A 15305-nucleotide genomic window follows, 5' to 3' on the forward strand; every position below is an offset into this window, starting at 1 on the left:
ATCTTGAATGTAAATATTCCTCTTAAAACACAAGTGGGACTCAAATAATGAAATAAGGCTGGCTGAATTTAGATTGTTCACAATCTATTTCATTGCTCTTAAAGAAATAGTCAGGTCATAGTTCAAATGTGAGCATCTATTTTTTATCTCTCTGCAAATAATGGCTGTGTGTATCTTTCTTAGAAAATAATTGACCACTAAAATGAGAAGTCGTGAGAAGGACAAATAATATAAATTATTTTTAGGATGCTTGCAACTTTTTAAACTACCATACCACCTTCCTACACTAGTACAATTCAAAGAGATGAAAGAAATTAGAAAGGAATTAAAGTAGCTTAGAAGCTAACATCAGATTCACAGAGAAAATTCCTGACTATTGGAAGTCTATATACTAAATACTTTGTAAAGACAGTTAAATGGTGTCTGAAGCTCAACAGAAAAAAAAAGCAGCAAAAATAACAATAGAAAATAAAGGGCTGTTTGGAAGGAAGGCATTGGAAAGTAGTGTAGGAAAAAGCCAGAAATCTTATATATCCCTCTTTTTGTATTGTCCAGACCAGACAGAAGAAACAAAAATCAACTTTTTTGATTTGACACACCTGGACACAAACCTTACAGAGGTTTATATGAATCCCTCTTGAGTCTGGCTCTTCCCCTTTTGGGGGATAATATCTTTTAATTCTGAACTTCACACATCATCAAGTCCCATTCCCACCAGAGCTTTTGTTTTCCTCTCACCATGTAAAAAAATGTGGTGTCCCAACTTTTAGAAAAGAAGATGGTTTTCTGTTTTCATTCTTTGCACCCAAAATTACAGCAAGCTTCTAATGAATCAATCCTATGCATGAACCATGATTTTCATTGTTACCTTTTTTCCTATTCCTTATGAAAATCAATGTTTCCTTATGGCTTCTTCAAAGTCTTGAGTGTATGGTATCTATTGGTATTGCTTTATAGGTTTATATTGCACCTTTATAACTTAGGATAATTATTTATAGTTATAAATCATACTGCAGCAGTCTGTAGGACAGAATGGTGTATTTCACAGCAAAGGGAGAGCAGATTCATGGTTTATTTTATTATTATTTTATAGGAGGCACTTCAGGGGCTATGGAAGAAAGTTTCTCGAATTGTGGCAATTCTCAGAATTTGGGAAGTATGAAACAGATTACATTCAAAACACTCTTGGATCATTATCACTGTATATATAGCCATTGAAGACTAATTGAAATATAGAAAATCAGGAAATAAGAGAGCTAAAACTAAGTTTTTTCACATGTGAGCAAAAAGCATATGGGAAAAAATAGTGGGGAGAAAAAGGTCAGCAGTTAAATAGCAAATAGAGACCTCAGTGCAATTTCTTCTTTTGAAAAACAGATGGGAGATTTAGCACAATGGCAGTGAGGGAGCTCTAATGTCCTGCTGAAGGTTCGTTTCTCCTTCATCACATAATAAAAGCTTTTTTGAAAATGCTTAAATGAACACTAGCTCTTAATCACATCCTGGAAATACAAAGACAGCAGGATGCTTTGTATAGCACAGCCATTTTTGATGAAAATATGGGAACAATGCACAGAATTGCTCTGAATTTTACTGTTGTCTAAAAGAACCATCCTGACATTGGAAAACTCCAAGCTCAATGTATCTCTTACCAAATCTTGTCCATGGTTTCATTTCAGCCATTTCTTACACAAATATTGATGAGAATGGGCTGCTGTAACTCTTTAGTAACTCTTAGCAGTAACTCTTTAGCATCAGAAAGTGTATTTTCATTGAGTGCACCTTCAGGGAGCAGACATTGTTGGGAAATGGACTTGGTGATATTTTCTTGAGTATCTTTCACTTGGTTTCTGCTTTTTTTTTCCACATCCATTTAACAGCGCAAGTCCTGTTCAACAGGCCATGAGTTGGAGATCTTATTTTGTTGTTTTAAAAGGAGGCTTGCAAATCAGGCTGAGATTTATGCCAAATCAGATCCTGAGAGGAATATTTCATAGCTTCTGTATCTCTGAAGGATGTTGATCCTAAAAGGAGAAATGTGGAATCTGAATTTGGTGTGCCAAATGAATCTTTCTCATTTTTTCCCCACAGGCATTTAGAGAAATGTTTTAAATGGCAAAAGTTATAGTTTGGTAATCCTTTTTTACAAGAATTGTTGGGGTTTTGGTATTGTGGCTGTTTTTTTTCAAAGAATTTATTGATTTAATGAGCAAATGAGACAATGAATGTTATTTATTGGATTGTGAGTACAGATAGAGGTAGGTGGCAAGCTGTGACTATGGACTACCAGTTTTCCAGTTCTTTCTCTCTAAACTAGGACACATGCCTAGGACATATAATATAATATATTTCCATTGATATGCAACCATTGTATTGCTATCTCTCAGTTTCAGGCATTTGCTGTATCTGAATGTGTCACACAAGCAGAAACAGTGCTCTTCTATCATTTTACTGATATTTATCTATACTGACTGCTCAGGACCAAGTAAGTGTATGTAATGAAGTGTTTAAAATGGAAACCTATTTCCATACAGTTTGACAGGTCTAAGTGTGTAATTTTGCCTGTTATAGTCAGAACATGGTGTTTTCAATGTAAAATAGAAGATTCAGTAAAGAATAAATGAGTAGCTGTGTAGCTTACTTGTCTATGCTGGAGTCCCATTCAGAATTATTCTCTTTCAGTGCAGACCATAATTGTGGTAGGGCTATTTGTACAAAATCTTTGGGGGTTAAAATGGTTCTTTAATGGTGTGAGCTTTTCAGCCTTTTACCAAAAATCAATTTTCTATACAAGTTAATGCTAGATTTGCTGATGGAGCCACCCTAATACTGACAGCAGAGCATTTGTGACTTTATCTTCCTTTTTTCCTTTTTCTTTTTTCATTATTGTCAAGCCTTAATATTTCTGAAGCTACAAATACCCTGGTTAGAGATCCTGAGGACCCTGAAGTTGTCACTTTAGTGATATTCAAAATATGGTTCAATATTCTCAGCACACTTTCAGTCCCATTGACTTAATTCTGTGTTACCTTTCCAAGATGGTTTGTTTTGTCACAGTGACTCCTGGCCACGTAGCTGGGGATGTTCTAAATGTCTAATTGGGCATCAGCAGAATACTGAAAAACTGGCATTACTATTTGGCCAGAACCAAATTAGTATCAAAACACTGGTTAGAGTGATGATATATTGGACCAGTATGTTGGAAATGGGAAACAAGCCCAATACTTCGTAAACCTTCGAAAGCAAAGCTTTAAAATGAGAATTCTATATGGAAAAGCACTGCAGATATCATGCCTACTGATGATTAAGCTGAAATCCTATTGAATTTCTGGTGAACTAAAATCATTTCTTTGCATGAACCTATTCAATGTTTTCTGGTTTAAATAAAATTTTTCACGAGGGGAAAAAAACCTGGCACCTGCAACACAAAGGGTGCAAGAGAGAGAAAAAGGATCTTAGAGGATTATTGTTCTAATCTTCTTCCTTAAAAGTAAATGGTAATGTAAGTAGTATTGTTTTATCTCCAGCATGGGCAGAATTGGCCCCTTTTGGGCCCTTAAGCCTATTGTCTTTAAGGTGGTGTGTTTTGTCTTGAGGAGGAGAGTAGTAAAGCTGCAAGTCTGAGAGTATATGTTATCACCCAGATGGAACATTAGGGAGGTATTCGTAAAACTGAATTTCACCTGGTGAGGTTTATCACCCCAGATTTCCTCTAAAGACAGAAAGAGATCTGCTCTAAATCACCCCCTGCCAGAAAGGTGCCCCTGGAGGGAAGCAAACCCCAGTGACTACTGCTGCTTTTTCTCCTTCTGAGTGTTCTCCTGGTTGCTCACTTGTGTTCCACCCTGCTCTGTTTCCCAGATTCTCACACAGGGATATTCATACACACACAGATATTCTGATTATTGAATTGCATGGAGTATAATTCAGCCCTGTAATGCTGGCCAATCACACTCTGTTTATATGGATGATAAATCTCTGTCCCACAGGTGTTCATCCCTCTGATGATGTATGGCAAGGCTTTAACTTTCATCACAGTGGTTAAAGCATCCAATTGCATGAATGGGTTTGGGTAAAAAGCTTTTAAAATGTTGTAACTCAAGCTCACAACTTTTTATGGCTTTCATCTCTTCATTTTGCTCTGATTTGCATCCATGGTCCAAGTAAAAAGAGTTTGCTGAAGATAGAGACAAAGAGTAAAATGCTATACAAGCAGCCTTGAGTGTGTCAGGCTGGAGGAGCCTTTTGCAATCCAGATGTGTCTAATTACTATAGAAGGGTTCATAAACCAACCCCACCTGGGCCATAACTGTGATACTGACTTCTAAAAAAAACAATTATGATTTTGTTTGTATTAAACCAGGTATTGCTTAAAAGTAAGTGAAAATAGAGCTTCTTCAGTATTCCAAGTAGACTTTTTTTTCTCTTCTACAGAAATAGGTTTACAAGACCAAATTAGATTCTGGCATGATTAATGCATCTCACCAAATTCTTGCAGAGTAGCAAATTAGTTTATAGTGATTTTCTTGAAAACAAATTAAACGGCTGCACAACATCACAAGAATAGAGATGTTTCACATAACATATGGATAAATGATTCAATGGAAGTGAGATGTAATCAAACTGCAAATGTAATCCAAATGTTTCAAATATTACTGTCCATTGTAGAAAAAATGTGTAATTACTTGCATTTTAATGCATTATGTGTAATATACAGTGGCAGAGCAGCAAGGAATTAATCTGCATGAGACTTGCAGATATTTTAAACAGATTATTCGTTTTTTAGGTGTTTTTATTATCATTCCGTTAAAAACAATGTGACAAGATCTGGCCTCAGGTTGCACCAGGAGAGGTTTAGATTAGGAAAAACTTCTTCATCAAAATGGTTGTCAGGCCCTGGAACAGGCAGGCCAGAAGTGGTGAAATCAGCATTGCTGGAGGTGTTTAAAAGACTTGAATGTGGCACTCAGGGACATGTTTTATCCATGGACTTTGCAGTCTTAGTGGTTGCACCACCATGATTTTAAGGGTCTTTTCCAACCTAAAAAATGCAATGGTTCTATGGTTCTTGTATTCCAGGAGGGCTTGAGAAAAGAGGGTGGTGAGAAAAAATCTTCAGTTATCACTGTCAGATTTCCCCATTCCATCACTGTAGTGTCCCCAGCTCCCCACTGGCTCCACTTCACCGTTTGAAGCATCCCAGAGTGCGATGTCAGCTTCCCCTTGTCCATTTCCAGAGAGGCCAAACAACCTGTGCTTTCTAAAGTCACTGGCAGGCTGGATAGTTGAAAGGCACCAGATGTTGTACAGACCTGGATTTCAGACCAAACTATGGATATCTCACTCTGAAAGGGAAGGAGAACTGCCTAACTGCATTAAAAGAAAAAAAAAATCACTACTGGCCCCGTGGAATACAAATATTTCACACAAATATGTAGGGCCATTTCCTTTTCACAATGAGAAAATTTGGGAAAGGCTGAATGAACATTTCTTCAAGGAGCCTTTATTGTATAGTCTGCATTTCCCACAAACTGACAGCAGGTAATTTATAGGTCTGTTCTGGGAATAAGAATTTCTTAGTCCCTTATAGATAGCCCTTATTACTAAATAGCAAAGGTGTAATAAAAAGGAACATGACACCTTCTTTCTACTAGTGTGTGCCTATTTAATTCCATACTATCGTTATTTAGTTTATTATTGTTATGGTTTAAGTTCTGTCTTGTATTTTACTTATTTAATTAAGTTATATGCAAAAGAAAAGGAAAACGTACCTCCTGGCCTCTTGGCTGTCTTCCCATCTTGCAAAAATGATCGCTGGAAAAAAAATGATGGGGTTACTTGCCCAAAGTAATTTCCTAGTTAGTTTAGTTTGTTTAATGTATCTTTCCGAAAGTAAGAGCAGTGTCAACTTAAAATACACATTCATGCACCAAGCAGGAAGAGGAGCCCATAAAAAGACTGTGAATTTGAGGTGCTGTCAGCTTTTCCTTTTAAAAATAATCTAATTCAAATAAAAAAAACCATTCAATATGACAGGCTATGAAGACACTTATTGTTCTTGGCAGATGCTTATGATTATTTTTCTCTGTGACTAAGTCTGAGATCTCTGGATACTGTCTAGGCACACCTGCCAGATCAGGAAATTCGGATACACATGAAGGATTTGACTATTTTCTGACTTTGAAATGAACTTAGATCTGTTGTGTTCTTCTAGCCATATACAGTCTTGAACTTCAGATGACTCTTAATTTTTTCTCCTGGAAAGTACTCAAGTATCAGGTCTGTACTAGCTTAGGAGGGGGCTCTATGCATCACATTTTTGAATACCAAATTTTGTTCTGGTTCTGTTTTCTGTGCCTTTTGGATATCTCCCAGCATGACTGGATGTGTAGCAGAGGAGTATGCAGCACAAGGAACAGGCTGGCCTTTTCAGCCATGAAAATTAAGCCTGAGTTGGTCTGCTTGGAGACAGTTTGGTTGAAAACATGGGAACAACCAGAAAATTGTGAAACTATTGCTAAACTAAATTGACTATGACTATTTCTAGCACAGTATCTCATAGGAAGTAAGAGATTTTTTTCCATGGGTACTCAGAAACACTGCCTAGTAACAATATTCTAGAATTTTATCTTCCTTCTAGAATGTTATATTTCCCCACTATTACAGACATTATAATCAACGTATTTTTCTCTGTGAAGAGTAATGTGTGCATTCCATAAATATTATGGTGAATGTGATCTGTTTCTTCAAATTAAGAAGTAGGTAATACAAAATTTCATTATTAACTGTGGGGAGTTGTATATAATTTTTGTGTGTATATATATAATTTTTACATAACGGCATATTTATGTTACATTATTACATAATTTTGTATATATATGCATATACCATTAGTTCACACAATATTCATTGTGTACTTATCAAACAATATTTTTATAGACTTAAAATATTGATAAATGGCAGAATTCATTAAAATTCCTTGCATTATAACTGGTAATTTTATTGATGAATATGAAAATGCCTTCATTGGCCTCACTGTGTGCTATGGTGACTTTGATGGGGCACCACAGTCTGTGATTCTCATCACTTCGTGCATCTTCAAACATTTCACATCCATTTCTACAGCTTCCCATGGGCAATATTTTCCTACTCAGTGGCAATACTTTGAGTAAGAGATCCTTTGTGATAAAAGGAGTCTGTCCACTATGAGGTGAGCATGTACAGTAATGCCAGTCTGTAAAAAATCAACAGATGGAAGGAACACAAAACTTGTGGGCACTGAAAGGTGAACCTGTGACTTTAATGATATAGTGTTAACCCAGTCTTTTCTGTTTAAGTCTCTCTGTATGGCAGCTGGAATTTTATTTTTGTTGTTTGAAGTCGCCCTAAACAATGACTATAATTTCGGTTAAAATGCCAAACAAATCTAATTGATCTACCTGACTTGTAGTTATTTTATTGTCTTCAAGTTTCTGAATGTTCTGATTCTGCATAACAATGCTGTGTAGAAATTTAATCAAATGAAGACATCTATCCAAATGTTATATCTGAATAATGCATATTTAAATTGAAAGGAAACATTTCCAGTTCCCTGCCTAAGCACAAATCTGAGGTCATTCTTTGTTCCCTTACTTTTAACAAAAGAGATAGTGAGAATTCCATGAATTTCTCATTAAAATGAACAATAGAGGAAGAAAAAAAAAGGTTTAAATATGCACACCATCATGTAAGACTAATTTTTTCAATGTGGGTTTTTTTTTTTCTACTTTTAGAGATAGTGTAGCCTTACATCAGTTCACATGTAGTTGTATACAATCAGAGGAAAAATGTTTAAACATCCCAGCATGGGTATTTCCATTTAAATCTGATTACAGTGAAATAAAACTGTAGCTATTAAAGGTTTAGAAGAACTACAAATACAAGCAGTAAAAGAAGACAGTTAGTAAATGAGGTAGTAAAACATTTCAGCAGGGCAAACAGTTTATAGCACTCAGCCTTCCTGTAGCAGACTGTGCTATTCACCACAGACCCGTGCACTGTTCCCCGAACTGCACTTAAACCTGCAATTAACCTTTCACGCCTAATGAAGCTGTTTTGCTGCAAAATTAAAATATATAGTACTGCCTGTTTTTACAGAGACTGGGAGGAGAGCATCTCAGAATGAATGACTTTTTCAGATGCTCTTGTTTGAATGCAGGATTAAAGGGCTGTTTGTACATAAACTGTGAATGCACTTTTCAAGATAATCTCATTTGATTTGCTGTATTTTATCCTTCCACTTATTAATAGTTTGGCACTACTGTAAAAAAAATTTGAAAGGAAAAAATTCACACCCCAGTAATTTTATGATTAGAGACTTCCTGAAAATAAACTGTTACCATTTAACTTCCATTAGGAAAGACAATAGTTCTGCTAAAGATAACCAAGTTCATATTGCTTCCTCTGGTGTTCTCCTCGTTGTGGGTGCAATTATCTCTTACAAAAATATACTTTCCACTTACAATTTGACTGGGCTCACTTCTTAATGACTTATGAATACATATCCTTAAAACAAGCTAGAGGTTGTTTGAGCTGCATAGAACTAGGTCAGGTTATTTCTATAACACTTAGAAAACAAAGTAAATTTAAAAATAGGGCTGGTTCTGCAACTAAGATTGATTTTACGGAAATTACAGGTGACCTGTTGAGTCTCCATGTGGGATCCTTACTGATTTCTCTGTTCCTTTCTGCCATGCTGCTCAACAGTCAGAATCAACCAGAGACCATGCAATGATTTGGGAAATACCAGTTTGGATATTAGGCAGGATATTTAAACAGCAGCATCCAGAGAAGGCAGGTGAATGGAATAACTTAGGAGTTGAGGTAACACATCTAGAGCACTTAAAATTTACAGTTCCAACTTCAATGACTGTAAATGTATTCACATTTGTTATTTAGATAAAAAACCTGTAAAATCAAGGGAATGTTTTGGTTTTGGTTGGGGTTTTTTTAATGAATATTTAAGCCACAGTATTTTCTTCTGTTTTATTTTGATGTAAATTCTCCCTGCTCGAAGTGTCTGTGCACAAGCTTGACTTGGTAAATGAAATTCCTTTAGACTGCCAGTCTGAAATAATGAATTGTTCCCCCAGTTAATTGTATTGCTTTGATAACAAGGAACTATGCTGGGCGTAGAAAACATAAATGAATGTCATCAGATGATTTTTGTGGCGTTTTGACAAATGATCTTCTGTAGTGACCTGATTTTAATGGAATTCAATCAACATGCCAGTACCCCCCAGTATGCAGTACTAGACCTAAGGATTCCTTTTTGTTACTTGTTATATTAAGTGAGGTTCACTTAAAACATCCAAATATATTTTACAATAGCTTATTAAATTAAAAAATCTGCTTACTAATAATACTCTCTGTTTAGCAAAGTCCCTAAGCCTAGCTGTTGAAGATGAGATGATGTGTAAGCAATCATCAAAATGTTATTTAGGTTTTGTCCCTGAATTTGCCAGTACCAGATACTGCTTAAACTTTAAAGGTGCCTCAAAGATTTCAGCAATTTAATTTGTCAAAGTCCAATTTTAAGCATCACTGGCTCATGCCAGGAAATATTTGTGTATGTGAGAAAAAACAACTTGATTAATCTTGGCTCCTACATATCCTGAAATGTATCAATGATAATTGTACTTAGCGTTTTACAGTATCCTGCATTTTTTAAAAGCTGGATGCACATTAATCAATTCTTGCAACTTTTTTTGTGGCTTAAGAAAGGTAATGTTACCAGTGTGCAATAAAAGATTTTTTTGAGGATACTGGAAACTTGAACTGAATCTGACCATATATCTTATATTATGAAGGAAGATTGTAGCAACACTTGTTAGTGAAAAACAACTTTTGCACAGTTTCTTAGCAGATAAGTGCTGTAATGAGGGATTGCATGAAAAGTATTGCAAAAATTGGATTCTGTGTAATAGATAAATTGAGTTTGATTCATCTTCTTAGGTCTAGAAGGGAAGGTGGCTGAGGAGTGGCTGAGGTCTCTCGGTCTGCTCAGCCTGGAGGAGACTGAGGGGAGATCTCACTGCAGTTACAACTTATGAGAAAAAGAGCAGGGGCAGACACTGATCTCTGTTCTGTGGTCGTCAGTGACAGAACCCGAGGAAACAGCCTGAAGTTGTGTCAGGAGAGGTTTAGGTTGGATATTAGAAAAAAAACCCTTCATTTAGAAGGTGGTTGGTGGTGGAACAGGCTCCCCAGGGCCGTGGTCACAGCACAGAGTTCAAGGATGTGGACAATGCACGTGGTGGGATTTTTGGTATTGTCCTGTTCAGGGCCAGAAACAGCACTTGATGAGCCTTGTGGGTCTTTTCCAGCTCAGAATCTTCTGTGTTTCTATGATTCTTAAGCATGCTGGTCTATGCCTTTGCCAGTACCCTGTTGAGATTACAACAGGTCATGAAATAACAACAAAATAACCAGAATCTAAACCAGAAGACTTTTGGTGAGTTGAAAATCTTCAGCATTTACCCAGGCCATCATGGTTCACTGCTTGTCATCTGTGTCACTGATCTGTGCTTTCTAGAAAGATATCTTCATATCTTTTTGTGGTTAATATTAACCTCTGAATATTCATCAATTAAAGAAGCAGATATAGATAGATAGATAGATAGATAGATAGATAGATAGATAGATAGATAGATATACATATTTTTTTCTTTTCTTTTGCAAAGGCAAGTATTCAGGAGTACAATGTTATCCTAACTGCAGTTTCTGTTCCTCCCTGATTTTCTGATTTGATGGTTTTATCAATTTCTAAATGCAATGCACATACATTTAATATGAGGAAATTCATGTCAGAAAGCTTCTGGTCCTCATAACCAGGAAAATGGTGGTAAAGAGAGGTCATGCTAAGATCACACAGCAGATCAATTAGAGACACAAATGGAACTTATTTCCACTCTGGTGTCTTACCTGTGTTTTTTTCTTCCACTGTTTCTTCGCTGTTTCCAAGTAGCATTGAAGAAAGTGAGAACTTGTTACCTGACTTTGAATTAAAACTGGTCACTTCTGGGAAAGCACATAAACTTGGCTTGAAAGAAACCATCACGCTGCTCTGGAACTCTTCTCAGGAAAGCTGAGCATTAAATTTTGTTTTTCCTTTATTTATCTTGCAGGTCTTGCAATTGCAAGTGCTCTGATAGACATTTCACAACAGAAGCCTGCGGACTGTAAAGACAAGAGTTCAGGAGTCAGAAATCGAAAACATCACCTTTCAACACGTCAAGGAACTTGTGTCTGAGAGTCAAGAACTACAATTGTATATTCTGTAATGTTTTCTTTTTAAATGGCTTCCATTGAAAGCTAAACTACAGCCTCAGTTTTTATGGAGGCAAATCTATGAATGAACACATGAGGTCCTGTGCTCTGTTGTAGTCACACAGCCTGCTATCCCCCAAAGCAGAACAAACTTCTGGTAGGTATGGGTATGCCTGAAGAGCTTTAATAAAAAGAGTGGATTCTGGTATCAACAAAATACAAGATAAAATACCGAGTATTCTTAATCCTGAACATATTAGAGCAGGGAAAATCCTTGGACAGAACTAGGAAAAACTTTACTTTTTTTTTTTTTGTAATGTAGAAGCAATTGGTATCATTGAAAACTGAGCAAATTCCAAGAAACTAAAGGAAATTTTTGTATAGCTTAACATAACAATGGGAATTGTACAGTTTTTCCCTTGTAATTGGCACTAAGATTTCTTTCCAGCAAGCAGAAACTAAAGAGAATAATTTGGATTTAGGTGGTTTTTTTATCATTGCCCAGAAGAGGTAGTCATCTTTTGAATTCAGCAAAGGTGTATCCCAAAAACACCACATGTAATATTTGAAAGATAATTCTATTAAATACTAAGGCTTGAGAATTTAATGATTATTTTTCTTCACACTGAAAAAAACTCATAAATATAATTTGGGCTGCAGAAGAGTGATGGGTGGGCTTTCTTTTCTGTATCTCAGAGTTTGTCCTGAGTTAGGGATATTTACAGAGAGGGTCCTCCATGCCAGCTAAATGATCAGCAAAATCAATTGAGCATGGAAAAGCTGCTTTACAGTATTTTTTCCCAAGAGAGTCTCCAAGACTGCAGATCTAAGGAGAGTTGAACGTGCTGTTATTCAACCTGCTCCCGTTTCAATATTGAAATTTTCTAGTATCTATATATTGTCCTGAGCTGTAAGCAGAAGAAATTAATTCCAGTCAGCACTTTGGCTCTTGTTTTTATAATAAAGTATGGATATTTTTTTCCTCACAACTGCAGAATTTCATTGTCACTTTAGCACCTGTTAAGGAATTACCCTATATAAATAAATAAAAATGTTTAAAAATCCAATTTGCTTCCAACATTAGTTGTCAAATCCCACAACCAGTATGGAACCTCACACAATCAGTACTCAACAAAAAAATGCAATGAAAGAATTTCCTTTGTGAAGGACTTTAGTCTTTTGGGGGCTCAGTAACCACAACAGATAACCTGGCAACCAGATTTAATGGCCTTCAGTCTTTTTATTTACAAAAATTCATGAACATAGAAGAGACTAAGAGAATGCTGAGGGGCAGGTAGCAGATGTGTCATATTCTCATTTATGCATTGCACACTGACAGAGTGTAATATGAAACCAGTAGTTTTGTACAAGCTTGTTGAAAGTATAGTTTCTCAACTCCAAATTTGCCACCATCCTAGTACAGGAGAGTGATACAGAGGTCTAAATGTCTCATGTAATGATAGACTTTTGGTAAATATGAAAGATATAAAAAGATAATTGATGTTTACTACTATATCTGTATTTTTTATGTTCTTTTTATTTCAGAAAGATGATGACATTTTACTGTTTATAGTTGACTACATAGTTACTTGCATGCCATGGTGGTGCAGTAGCAGTAATAAAGCCCTGTTGTGAGTTGTGTTTATTTCCTAAAGCCATTCATACATAGAAGTACTCAGCTTAATTTGGATGAGGACTAAATGTAAAAATAATTATTAAAAAGGAAGAATTGTACAGTATGTAGTTATATCTTATACAGGAGTATTAGGTTGCATCTAACCATGACTGCTCTATTGTTTTGATAAATTATGCACTTATGAATTATGGTATAATTATTTCTTATACTGGCATGATTGTTTCAGTATTTTCATATCTTAAAATAAGATTATTATCTTAAGATAATGCCATCACAATCTTGTGACTTTTATTGCCTATTCTGACCTCATATAACTTAAAACTTTAAAAATTCATTTTTAAAGGTTCTGTTGGGAACTTTGAACCAGTGCTACTTAGCCTAGTGAAAAAATTGTCCTTTGAAAACAACCCTTTCTGCCAGTTTTAAAGTTAATCTGTTCAAGTGAATATAAACTGATGGGACTGGTTTATGTGATGCATACACTTAGGAAAAAGAAAGAGCCACTTGTCTGGAATATATTCCAAAGTCTCAACCTAAGCATTTCACATAAGAAATATACAGCGTGTGTTTTGTGAATGTACTGGAAACCACATCCACAGAAAGAGCATCCAGTCCTGTAGGAGAGTTTTATCTTCACTCACTCATACAGAATTACTCTGTATCTCAACCAGAGTTTGAAAAATACTTGAAAATCAGGTATGAGTTTTAAAGGGATTAAAATATTTTATTGCAACACTGAAGATAGGCCAAGAGTGATCAGCCATTTTACTGTTTTCAGGTAAAAAATGTTACTTTACTGTACAAGAAAAGCATGTTTGTCATGGGATCATTCAGCATTTTCCTTCATTCTGAGAAATTTTTTTTCTGAAGTTATCTTTCTTCTCCCAGGATCCCTGATTGCATGCAAATTAGTAAATTCATTTAATAATGAAGTACATAAAAATACTTATATAATGGCCACACATAAAAACAAGGAGTTTGCAAACACATCTTATACCAAAGCTTTCTTTTTGGAAGGTATAAATAGCATAAATGTCTGATAACTACATTTTGTTAGTTGTTGACAAGTGCAAACTTTCTGGTAACGACCACTGTACATCAGATGAGATGTTTTATGAACAGTCCCACTACGATTGTGTCAAGAAAAGGCCATATTCTTTTTTAAACTCTGTTCTCCAATTTAACTTTGGAAGCCTTTCTTAGAGTCAGAAAATGTTGAATGGCCTGTTTTACTCTTAATGTGATTTATATTGGATGAAAAATAAACGAGTGAGTGCTGTTCTGGTAAGTAAAGCCCCAGTGAAGTTCTGATTGTCAGGATTCAACCTCCTCCTCCTGAGTCCGTGGATTCTGTTGAGGGAAATCCAGCAGCTAAAATTACTGTTCTAAATATGAGATAGCCTGTCCATGGTAACATGGGCTTAGTACTCCATTTCCTCTTTGTATTTCTATATTTATATAAAATTCTGAAAATACTTAAATCGAATTTGCACACTTCAGAATATTTGCTCCCATTCATTACATTCCTATGAAATGTGATGAAATGTTTGTTCAACTGTACAAAAATTAAAAAAGGTTATCGGTATGTTACCACTATTAAAATTATTTAATAAAAAAGGTCAAATTCTTGACACATTAAGCTATGAATATACCATTAAGAAACATTCAAATTCATCTGATTTGAGGATTTTCATAGCTGACTGCTCTTTTTATACATAGACTTTCCTCTCATCTTCCAAATGGAAAACATTTTGACAAGTTCGGATTGGAACGTGGAATTTGTTATGTGTAAAATCTGCAGCAATAATTATTTTCTAAATAATTTAATGTAGAGGTTGGAATCCTGATAGTAAGAATTTTAGTTTGGGATCACTTTAACAGATGTTCGATCTTCATGCATAATAACTTTCCTAGTATTAATATAAATTATAAAACCATTATGTACCTAATTTCATTACCAGTTTTTTAAAAAGCATCTGAAAGATTTCTTGACAATAAAGAAAAATTCTCTGTTAAAGGTAACTTACAATCCCTCTTTTTTATAAGCAAAGTTGTCCTGTTCAGAATGTTTGATGTTACTGGGGAAAATTAAATAAATTAACTATTTTTTCCACTCTCTAAGGTGCAGCATTACCTGAAAAACTGTAGTTTGCTTATTTCAGTATAAAGTATGGAATATCCAAGGCTATTTTAGGTTCTTATAACAAATAATAACAAGCCTGGTGCTGTCTGCAGGTGGCCCAAACTTCCCATGCTGTCTTCAGTTGTATTTCCTCATTAAATACTAACAACAAAGGACAAAGATGGCAAAAAAAAAAGCCCTTTTAGAGTCTGGGGTTGTATAACTCAGGTCCATACATAT

General features: G+C 35.4%; 1 protein-coding gene across 2 annotated transcripts in view; it reads left to right on the plus strand.

The window, feature by feature from the left end:
- Positions 1-15061, plus strand: part of ATRNL1 (attractin like 1) — a 431935-nt gene extending 416874 nt beyond the window's left edge. For both annotated transcript variants that reach the window (XM_033515621.1, XM_015633604.3), the window contains one exon: positions 11166-15061. In XM_033515621.1, coding sequence (XP_033371512.1) covers positions 11166-11290 — 125 coding nt within the window. In that variant the 3' untranslated portion in view covers positions 11291-15061. The remainder of the gene's footprint in view (positions 1-11165) is intronic.
- Positions 15062-15305: the final 244 nt, after the last annotated feature.

The sequence above is a fragment of the Parus major genome, chromosome 6 (genome assembly GCF_001522545.3).
Source record: "Parus major isolate Abel chromosome 6, Parus_major1.1, whole genome shotgun sequence".
NCBI lineage: Eukaryota > Metazoa > Chordata > Aves > Passeriformes > Paridae > Parus > Parus major.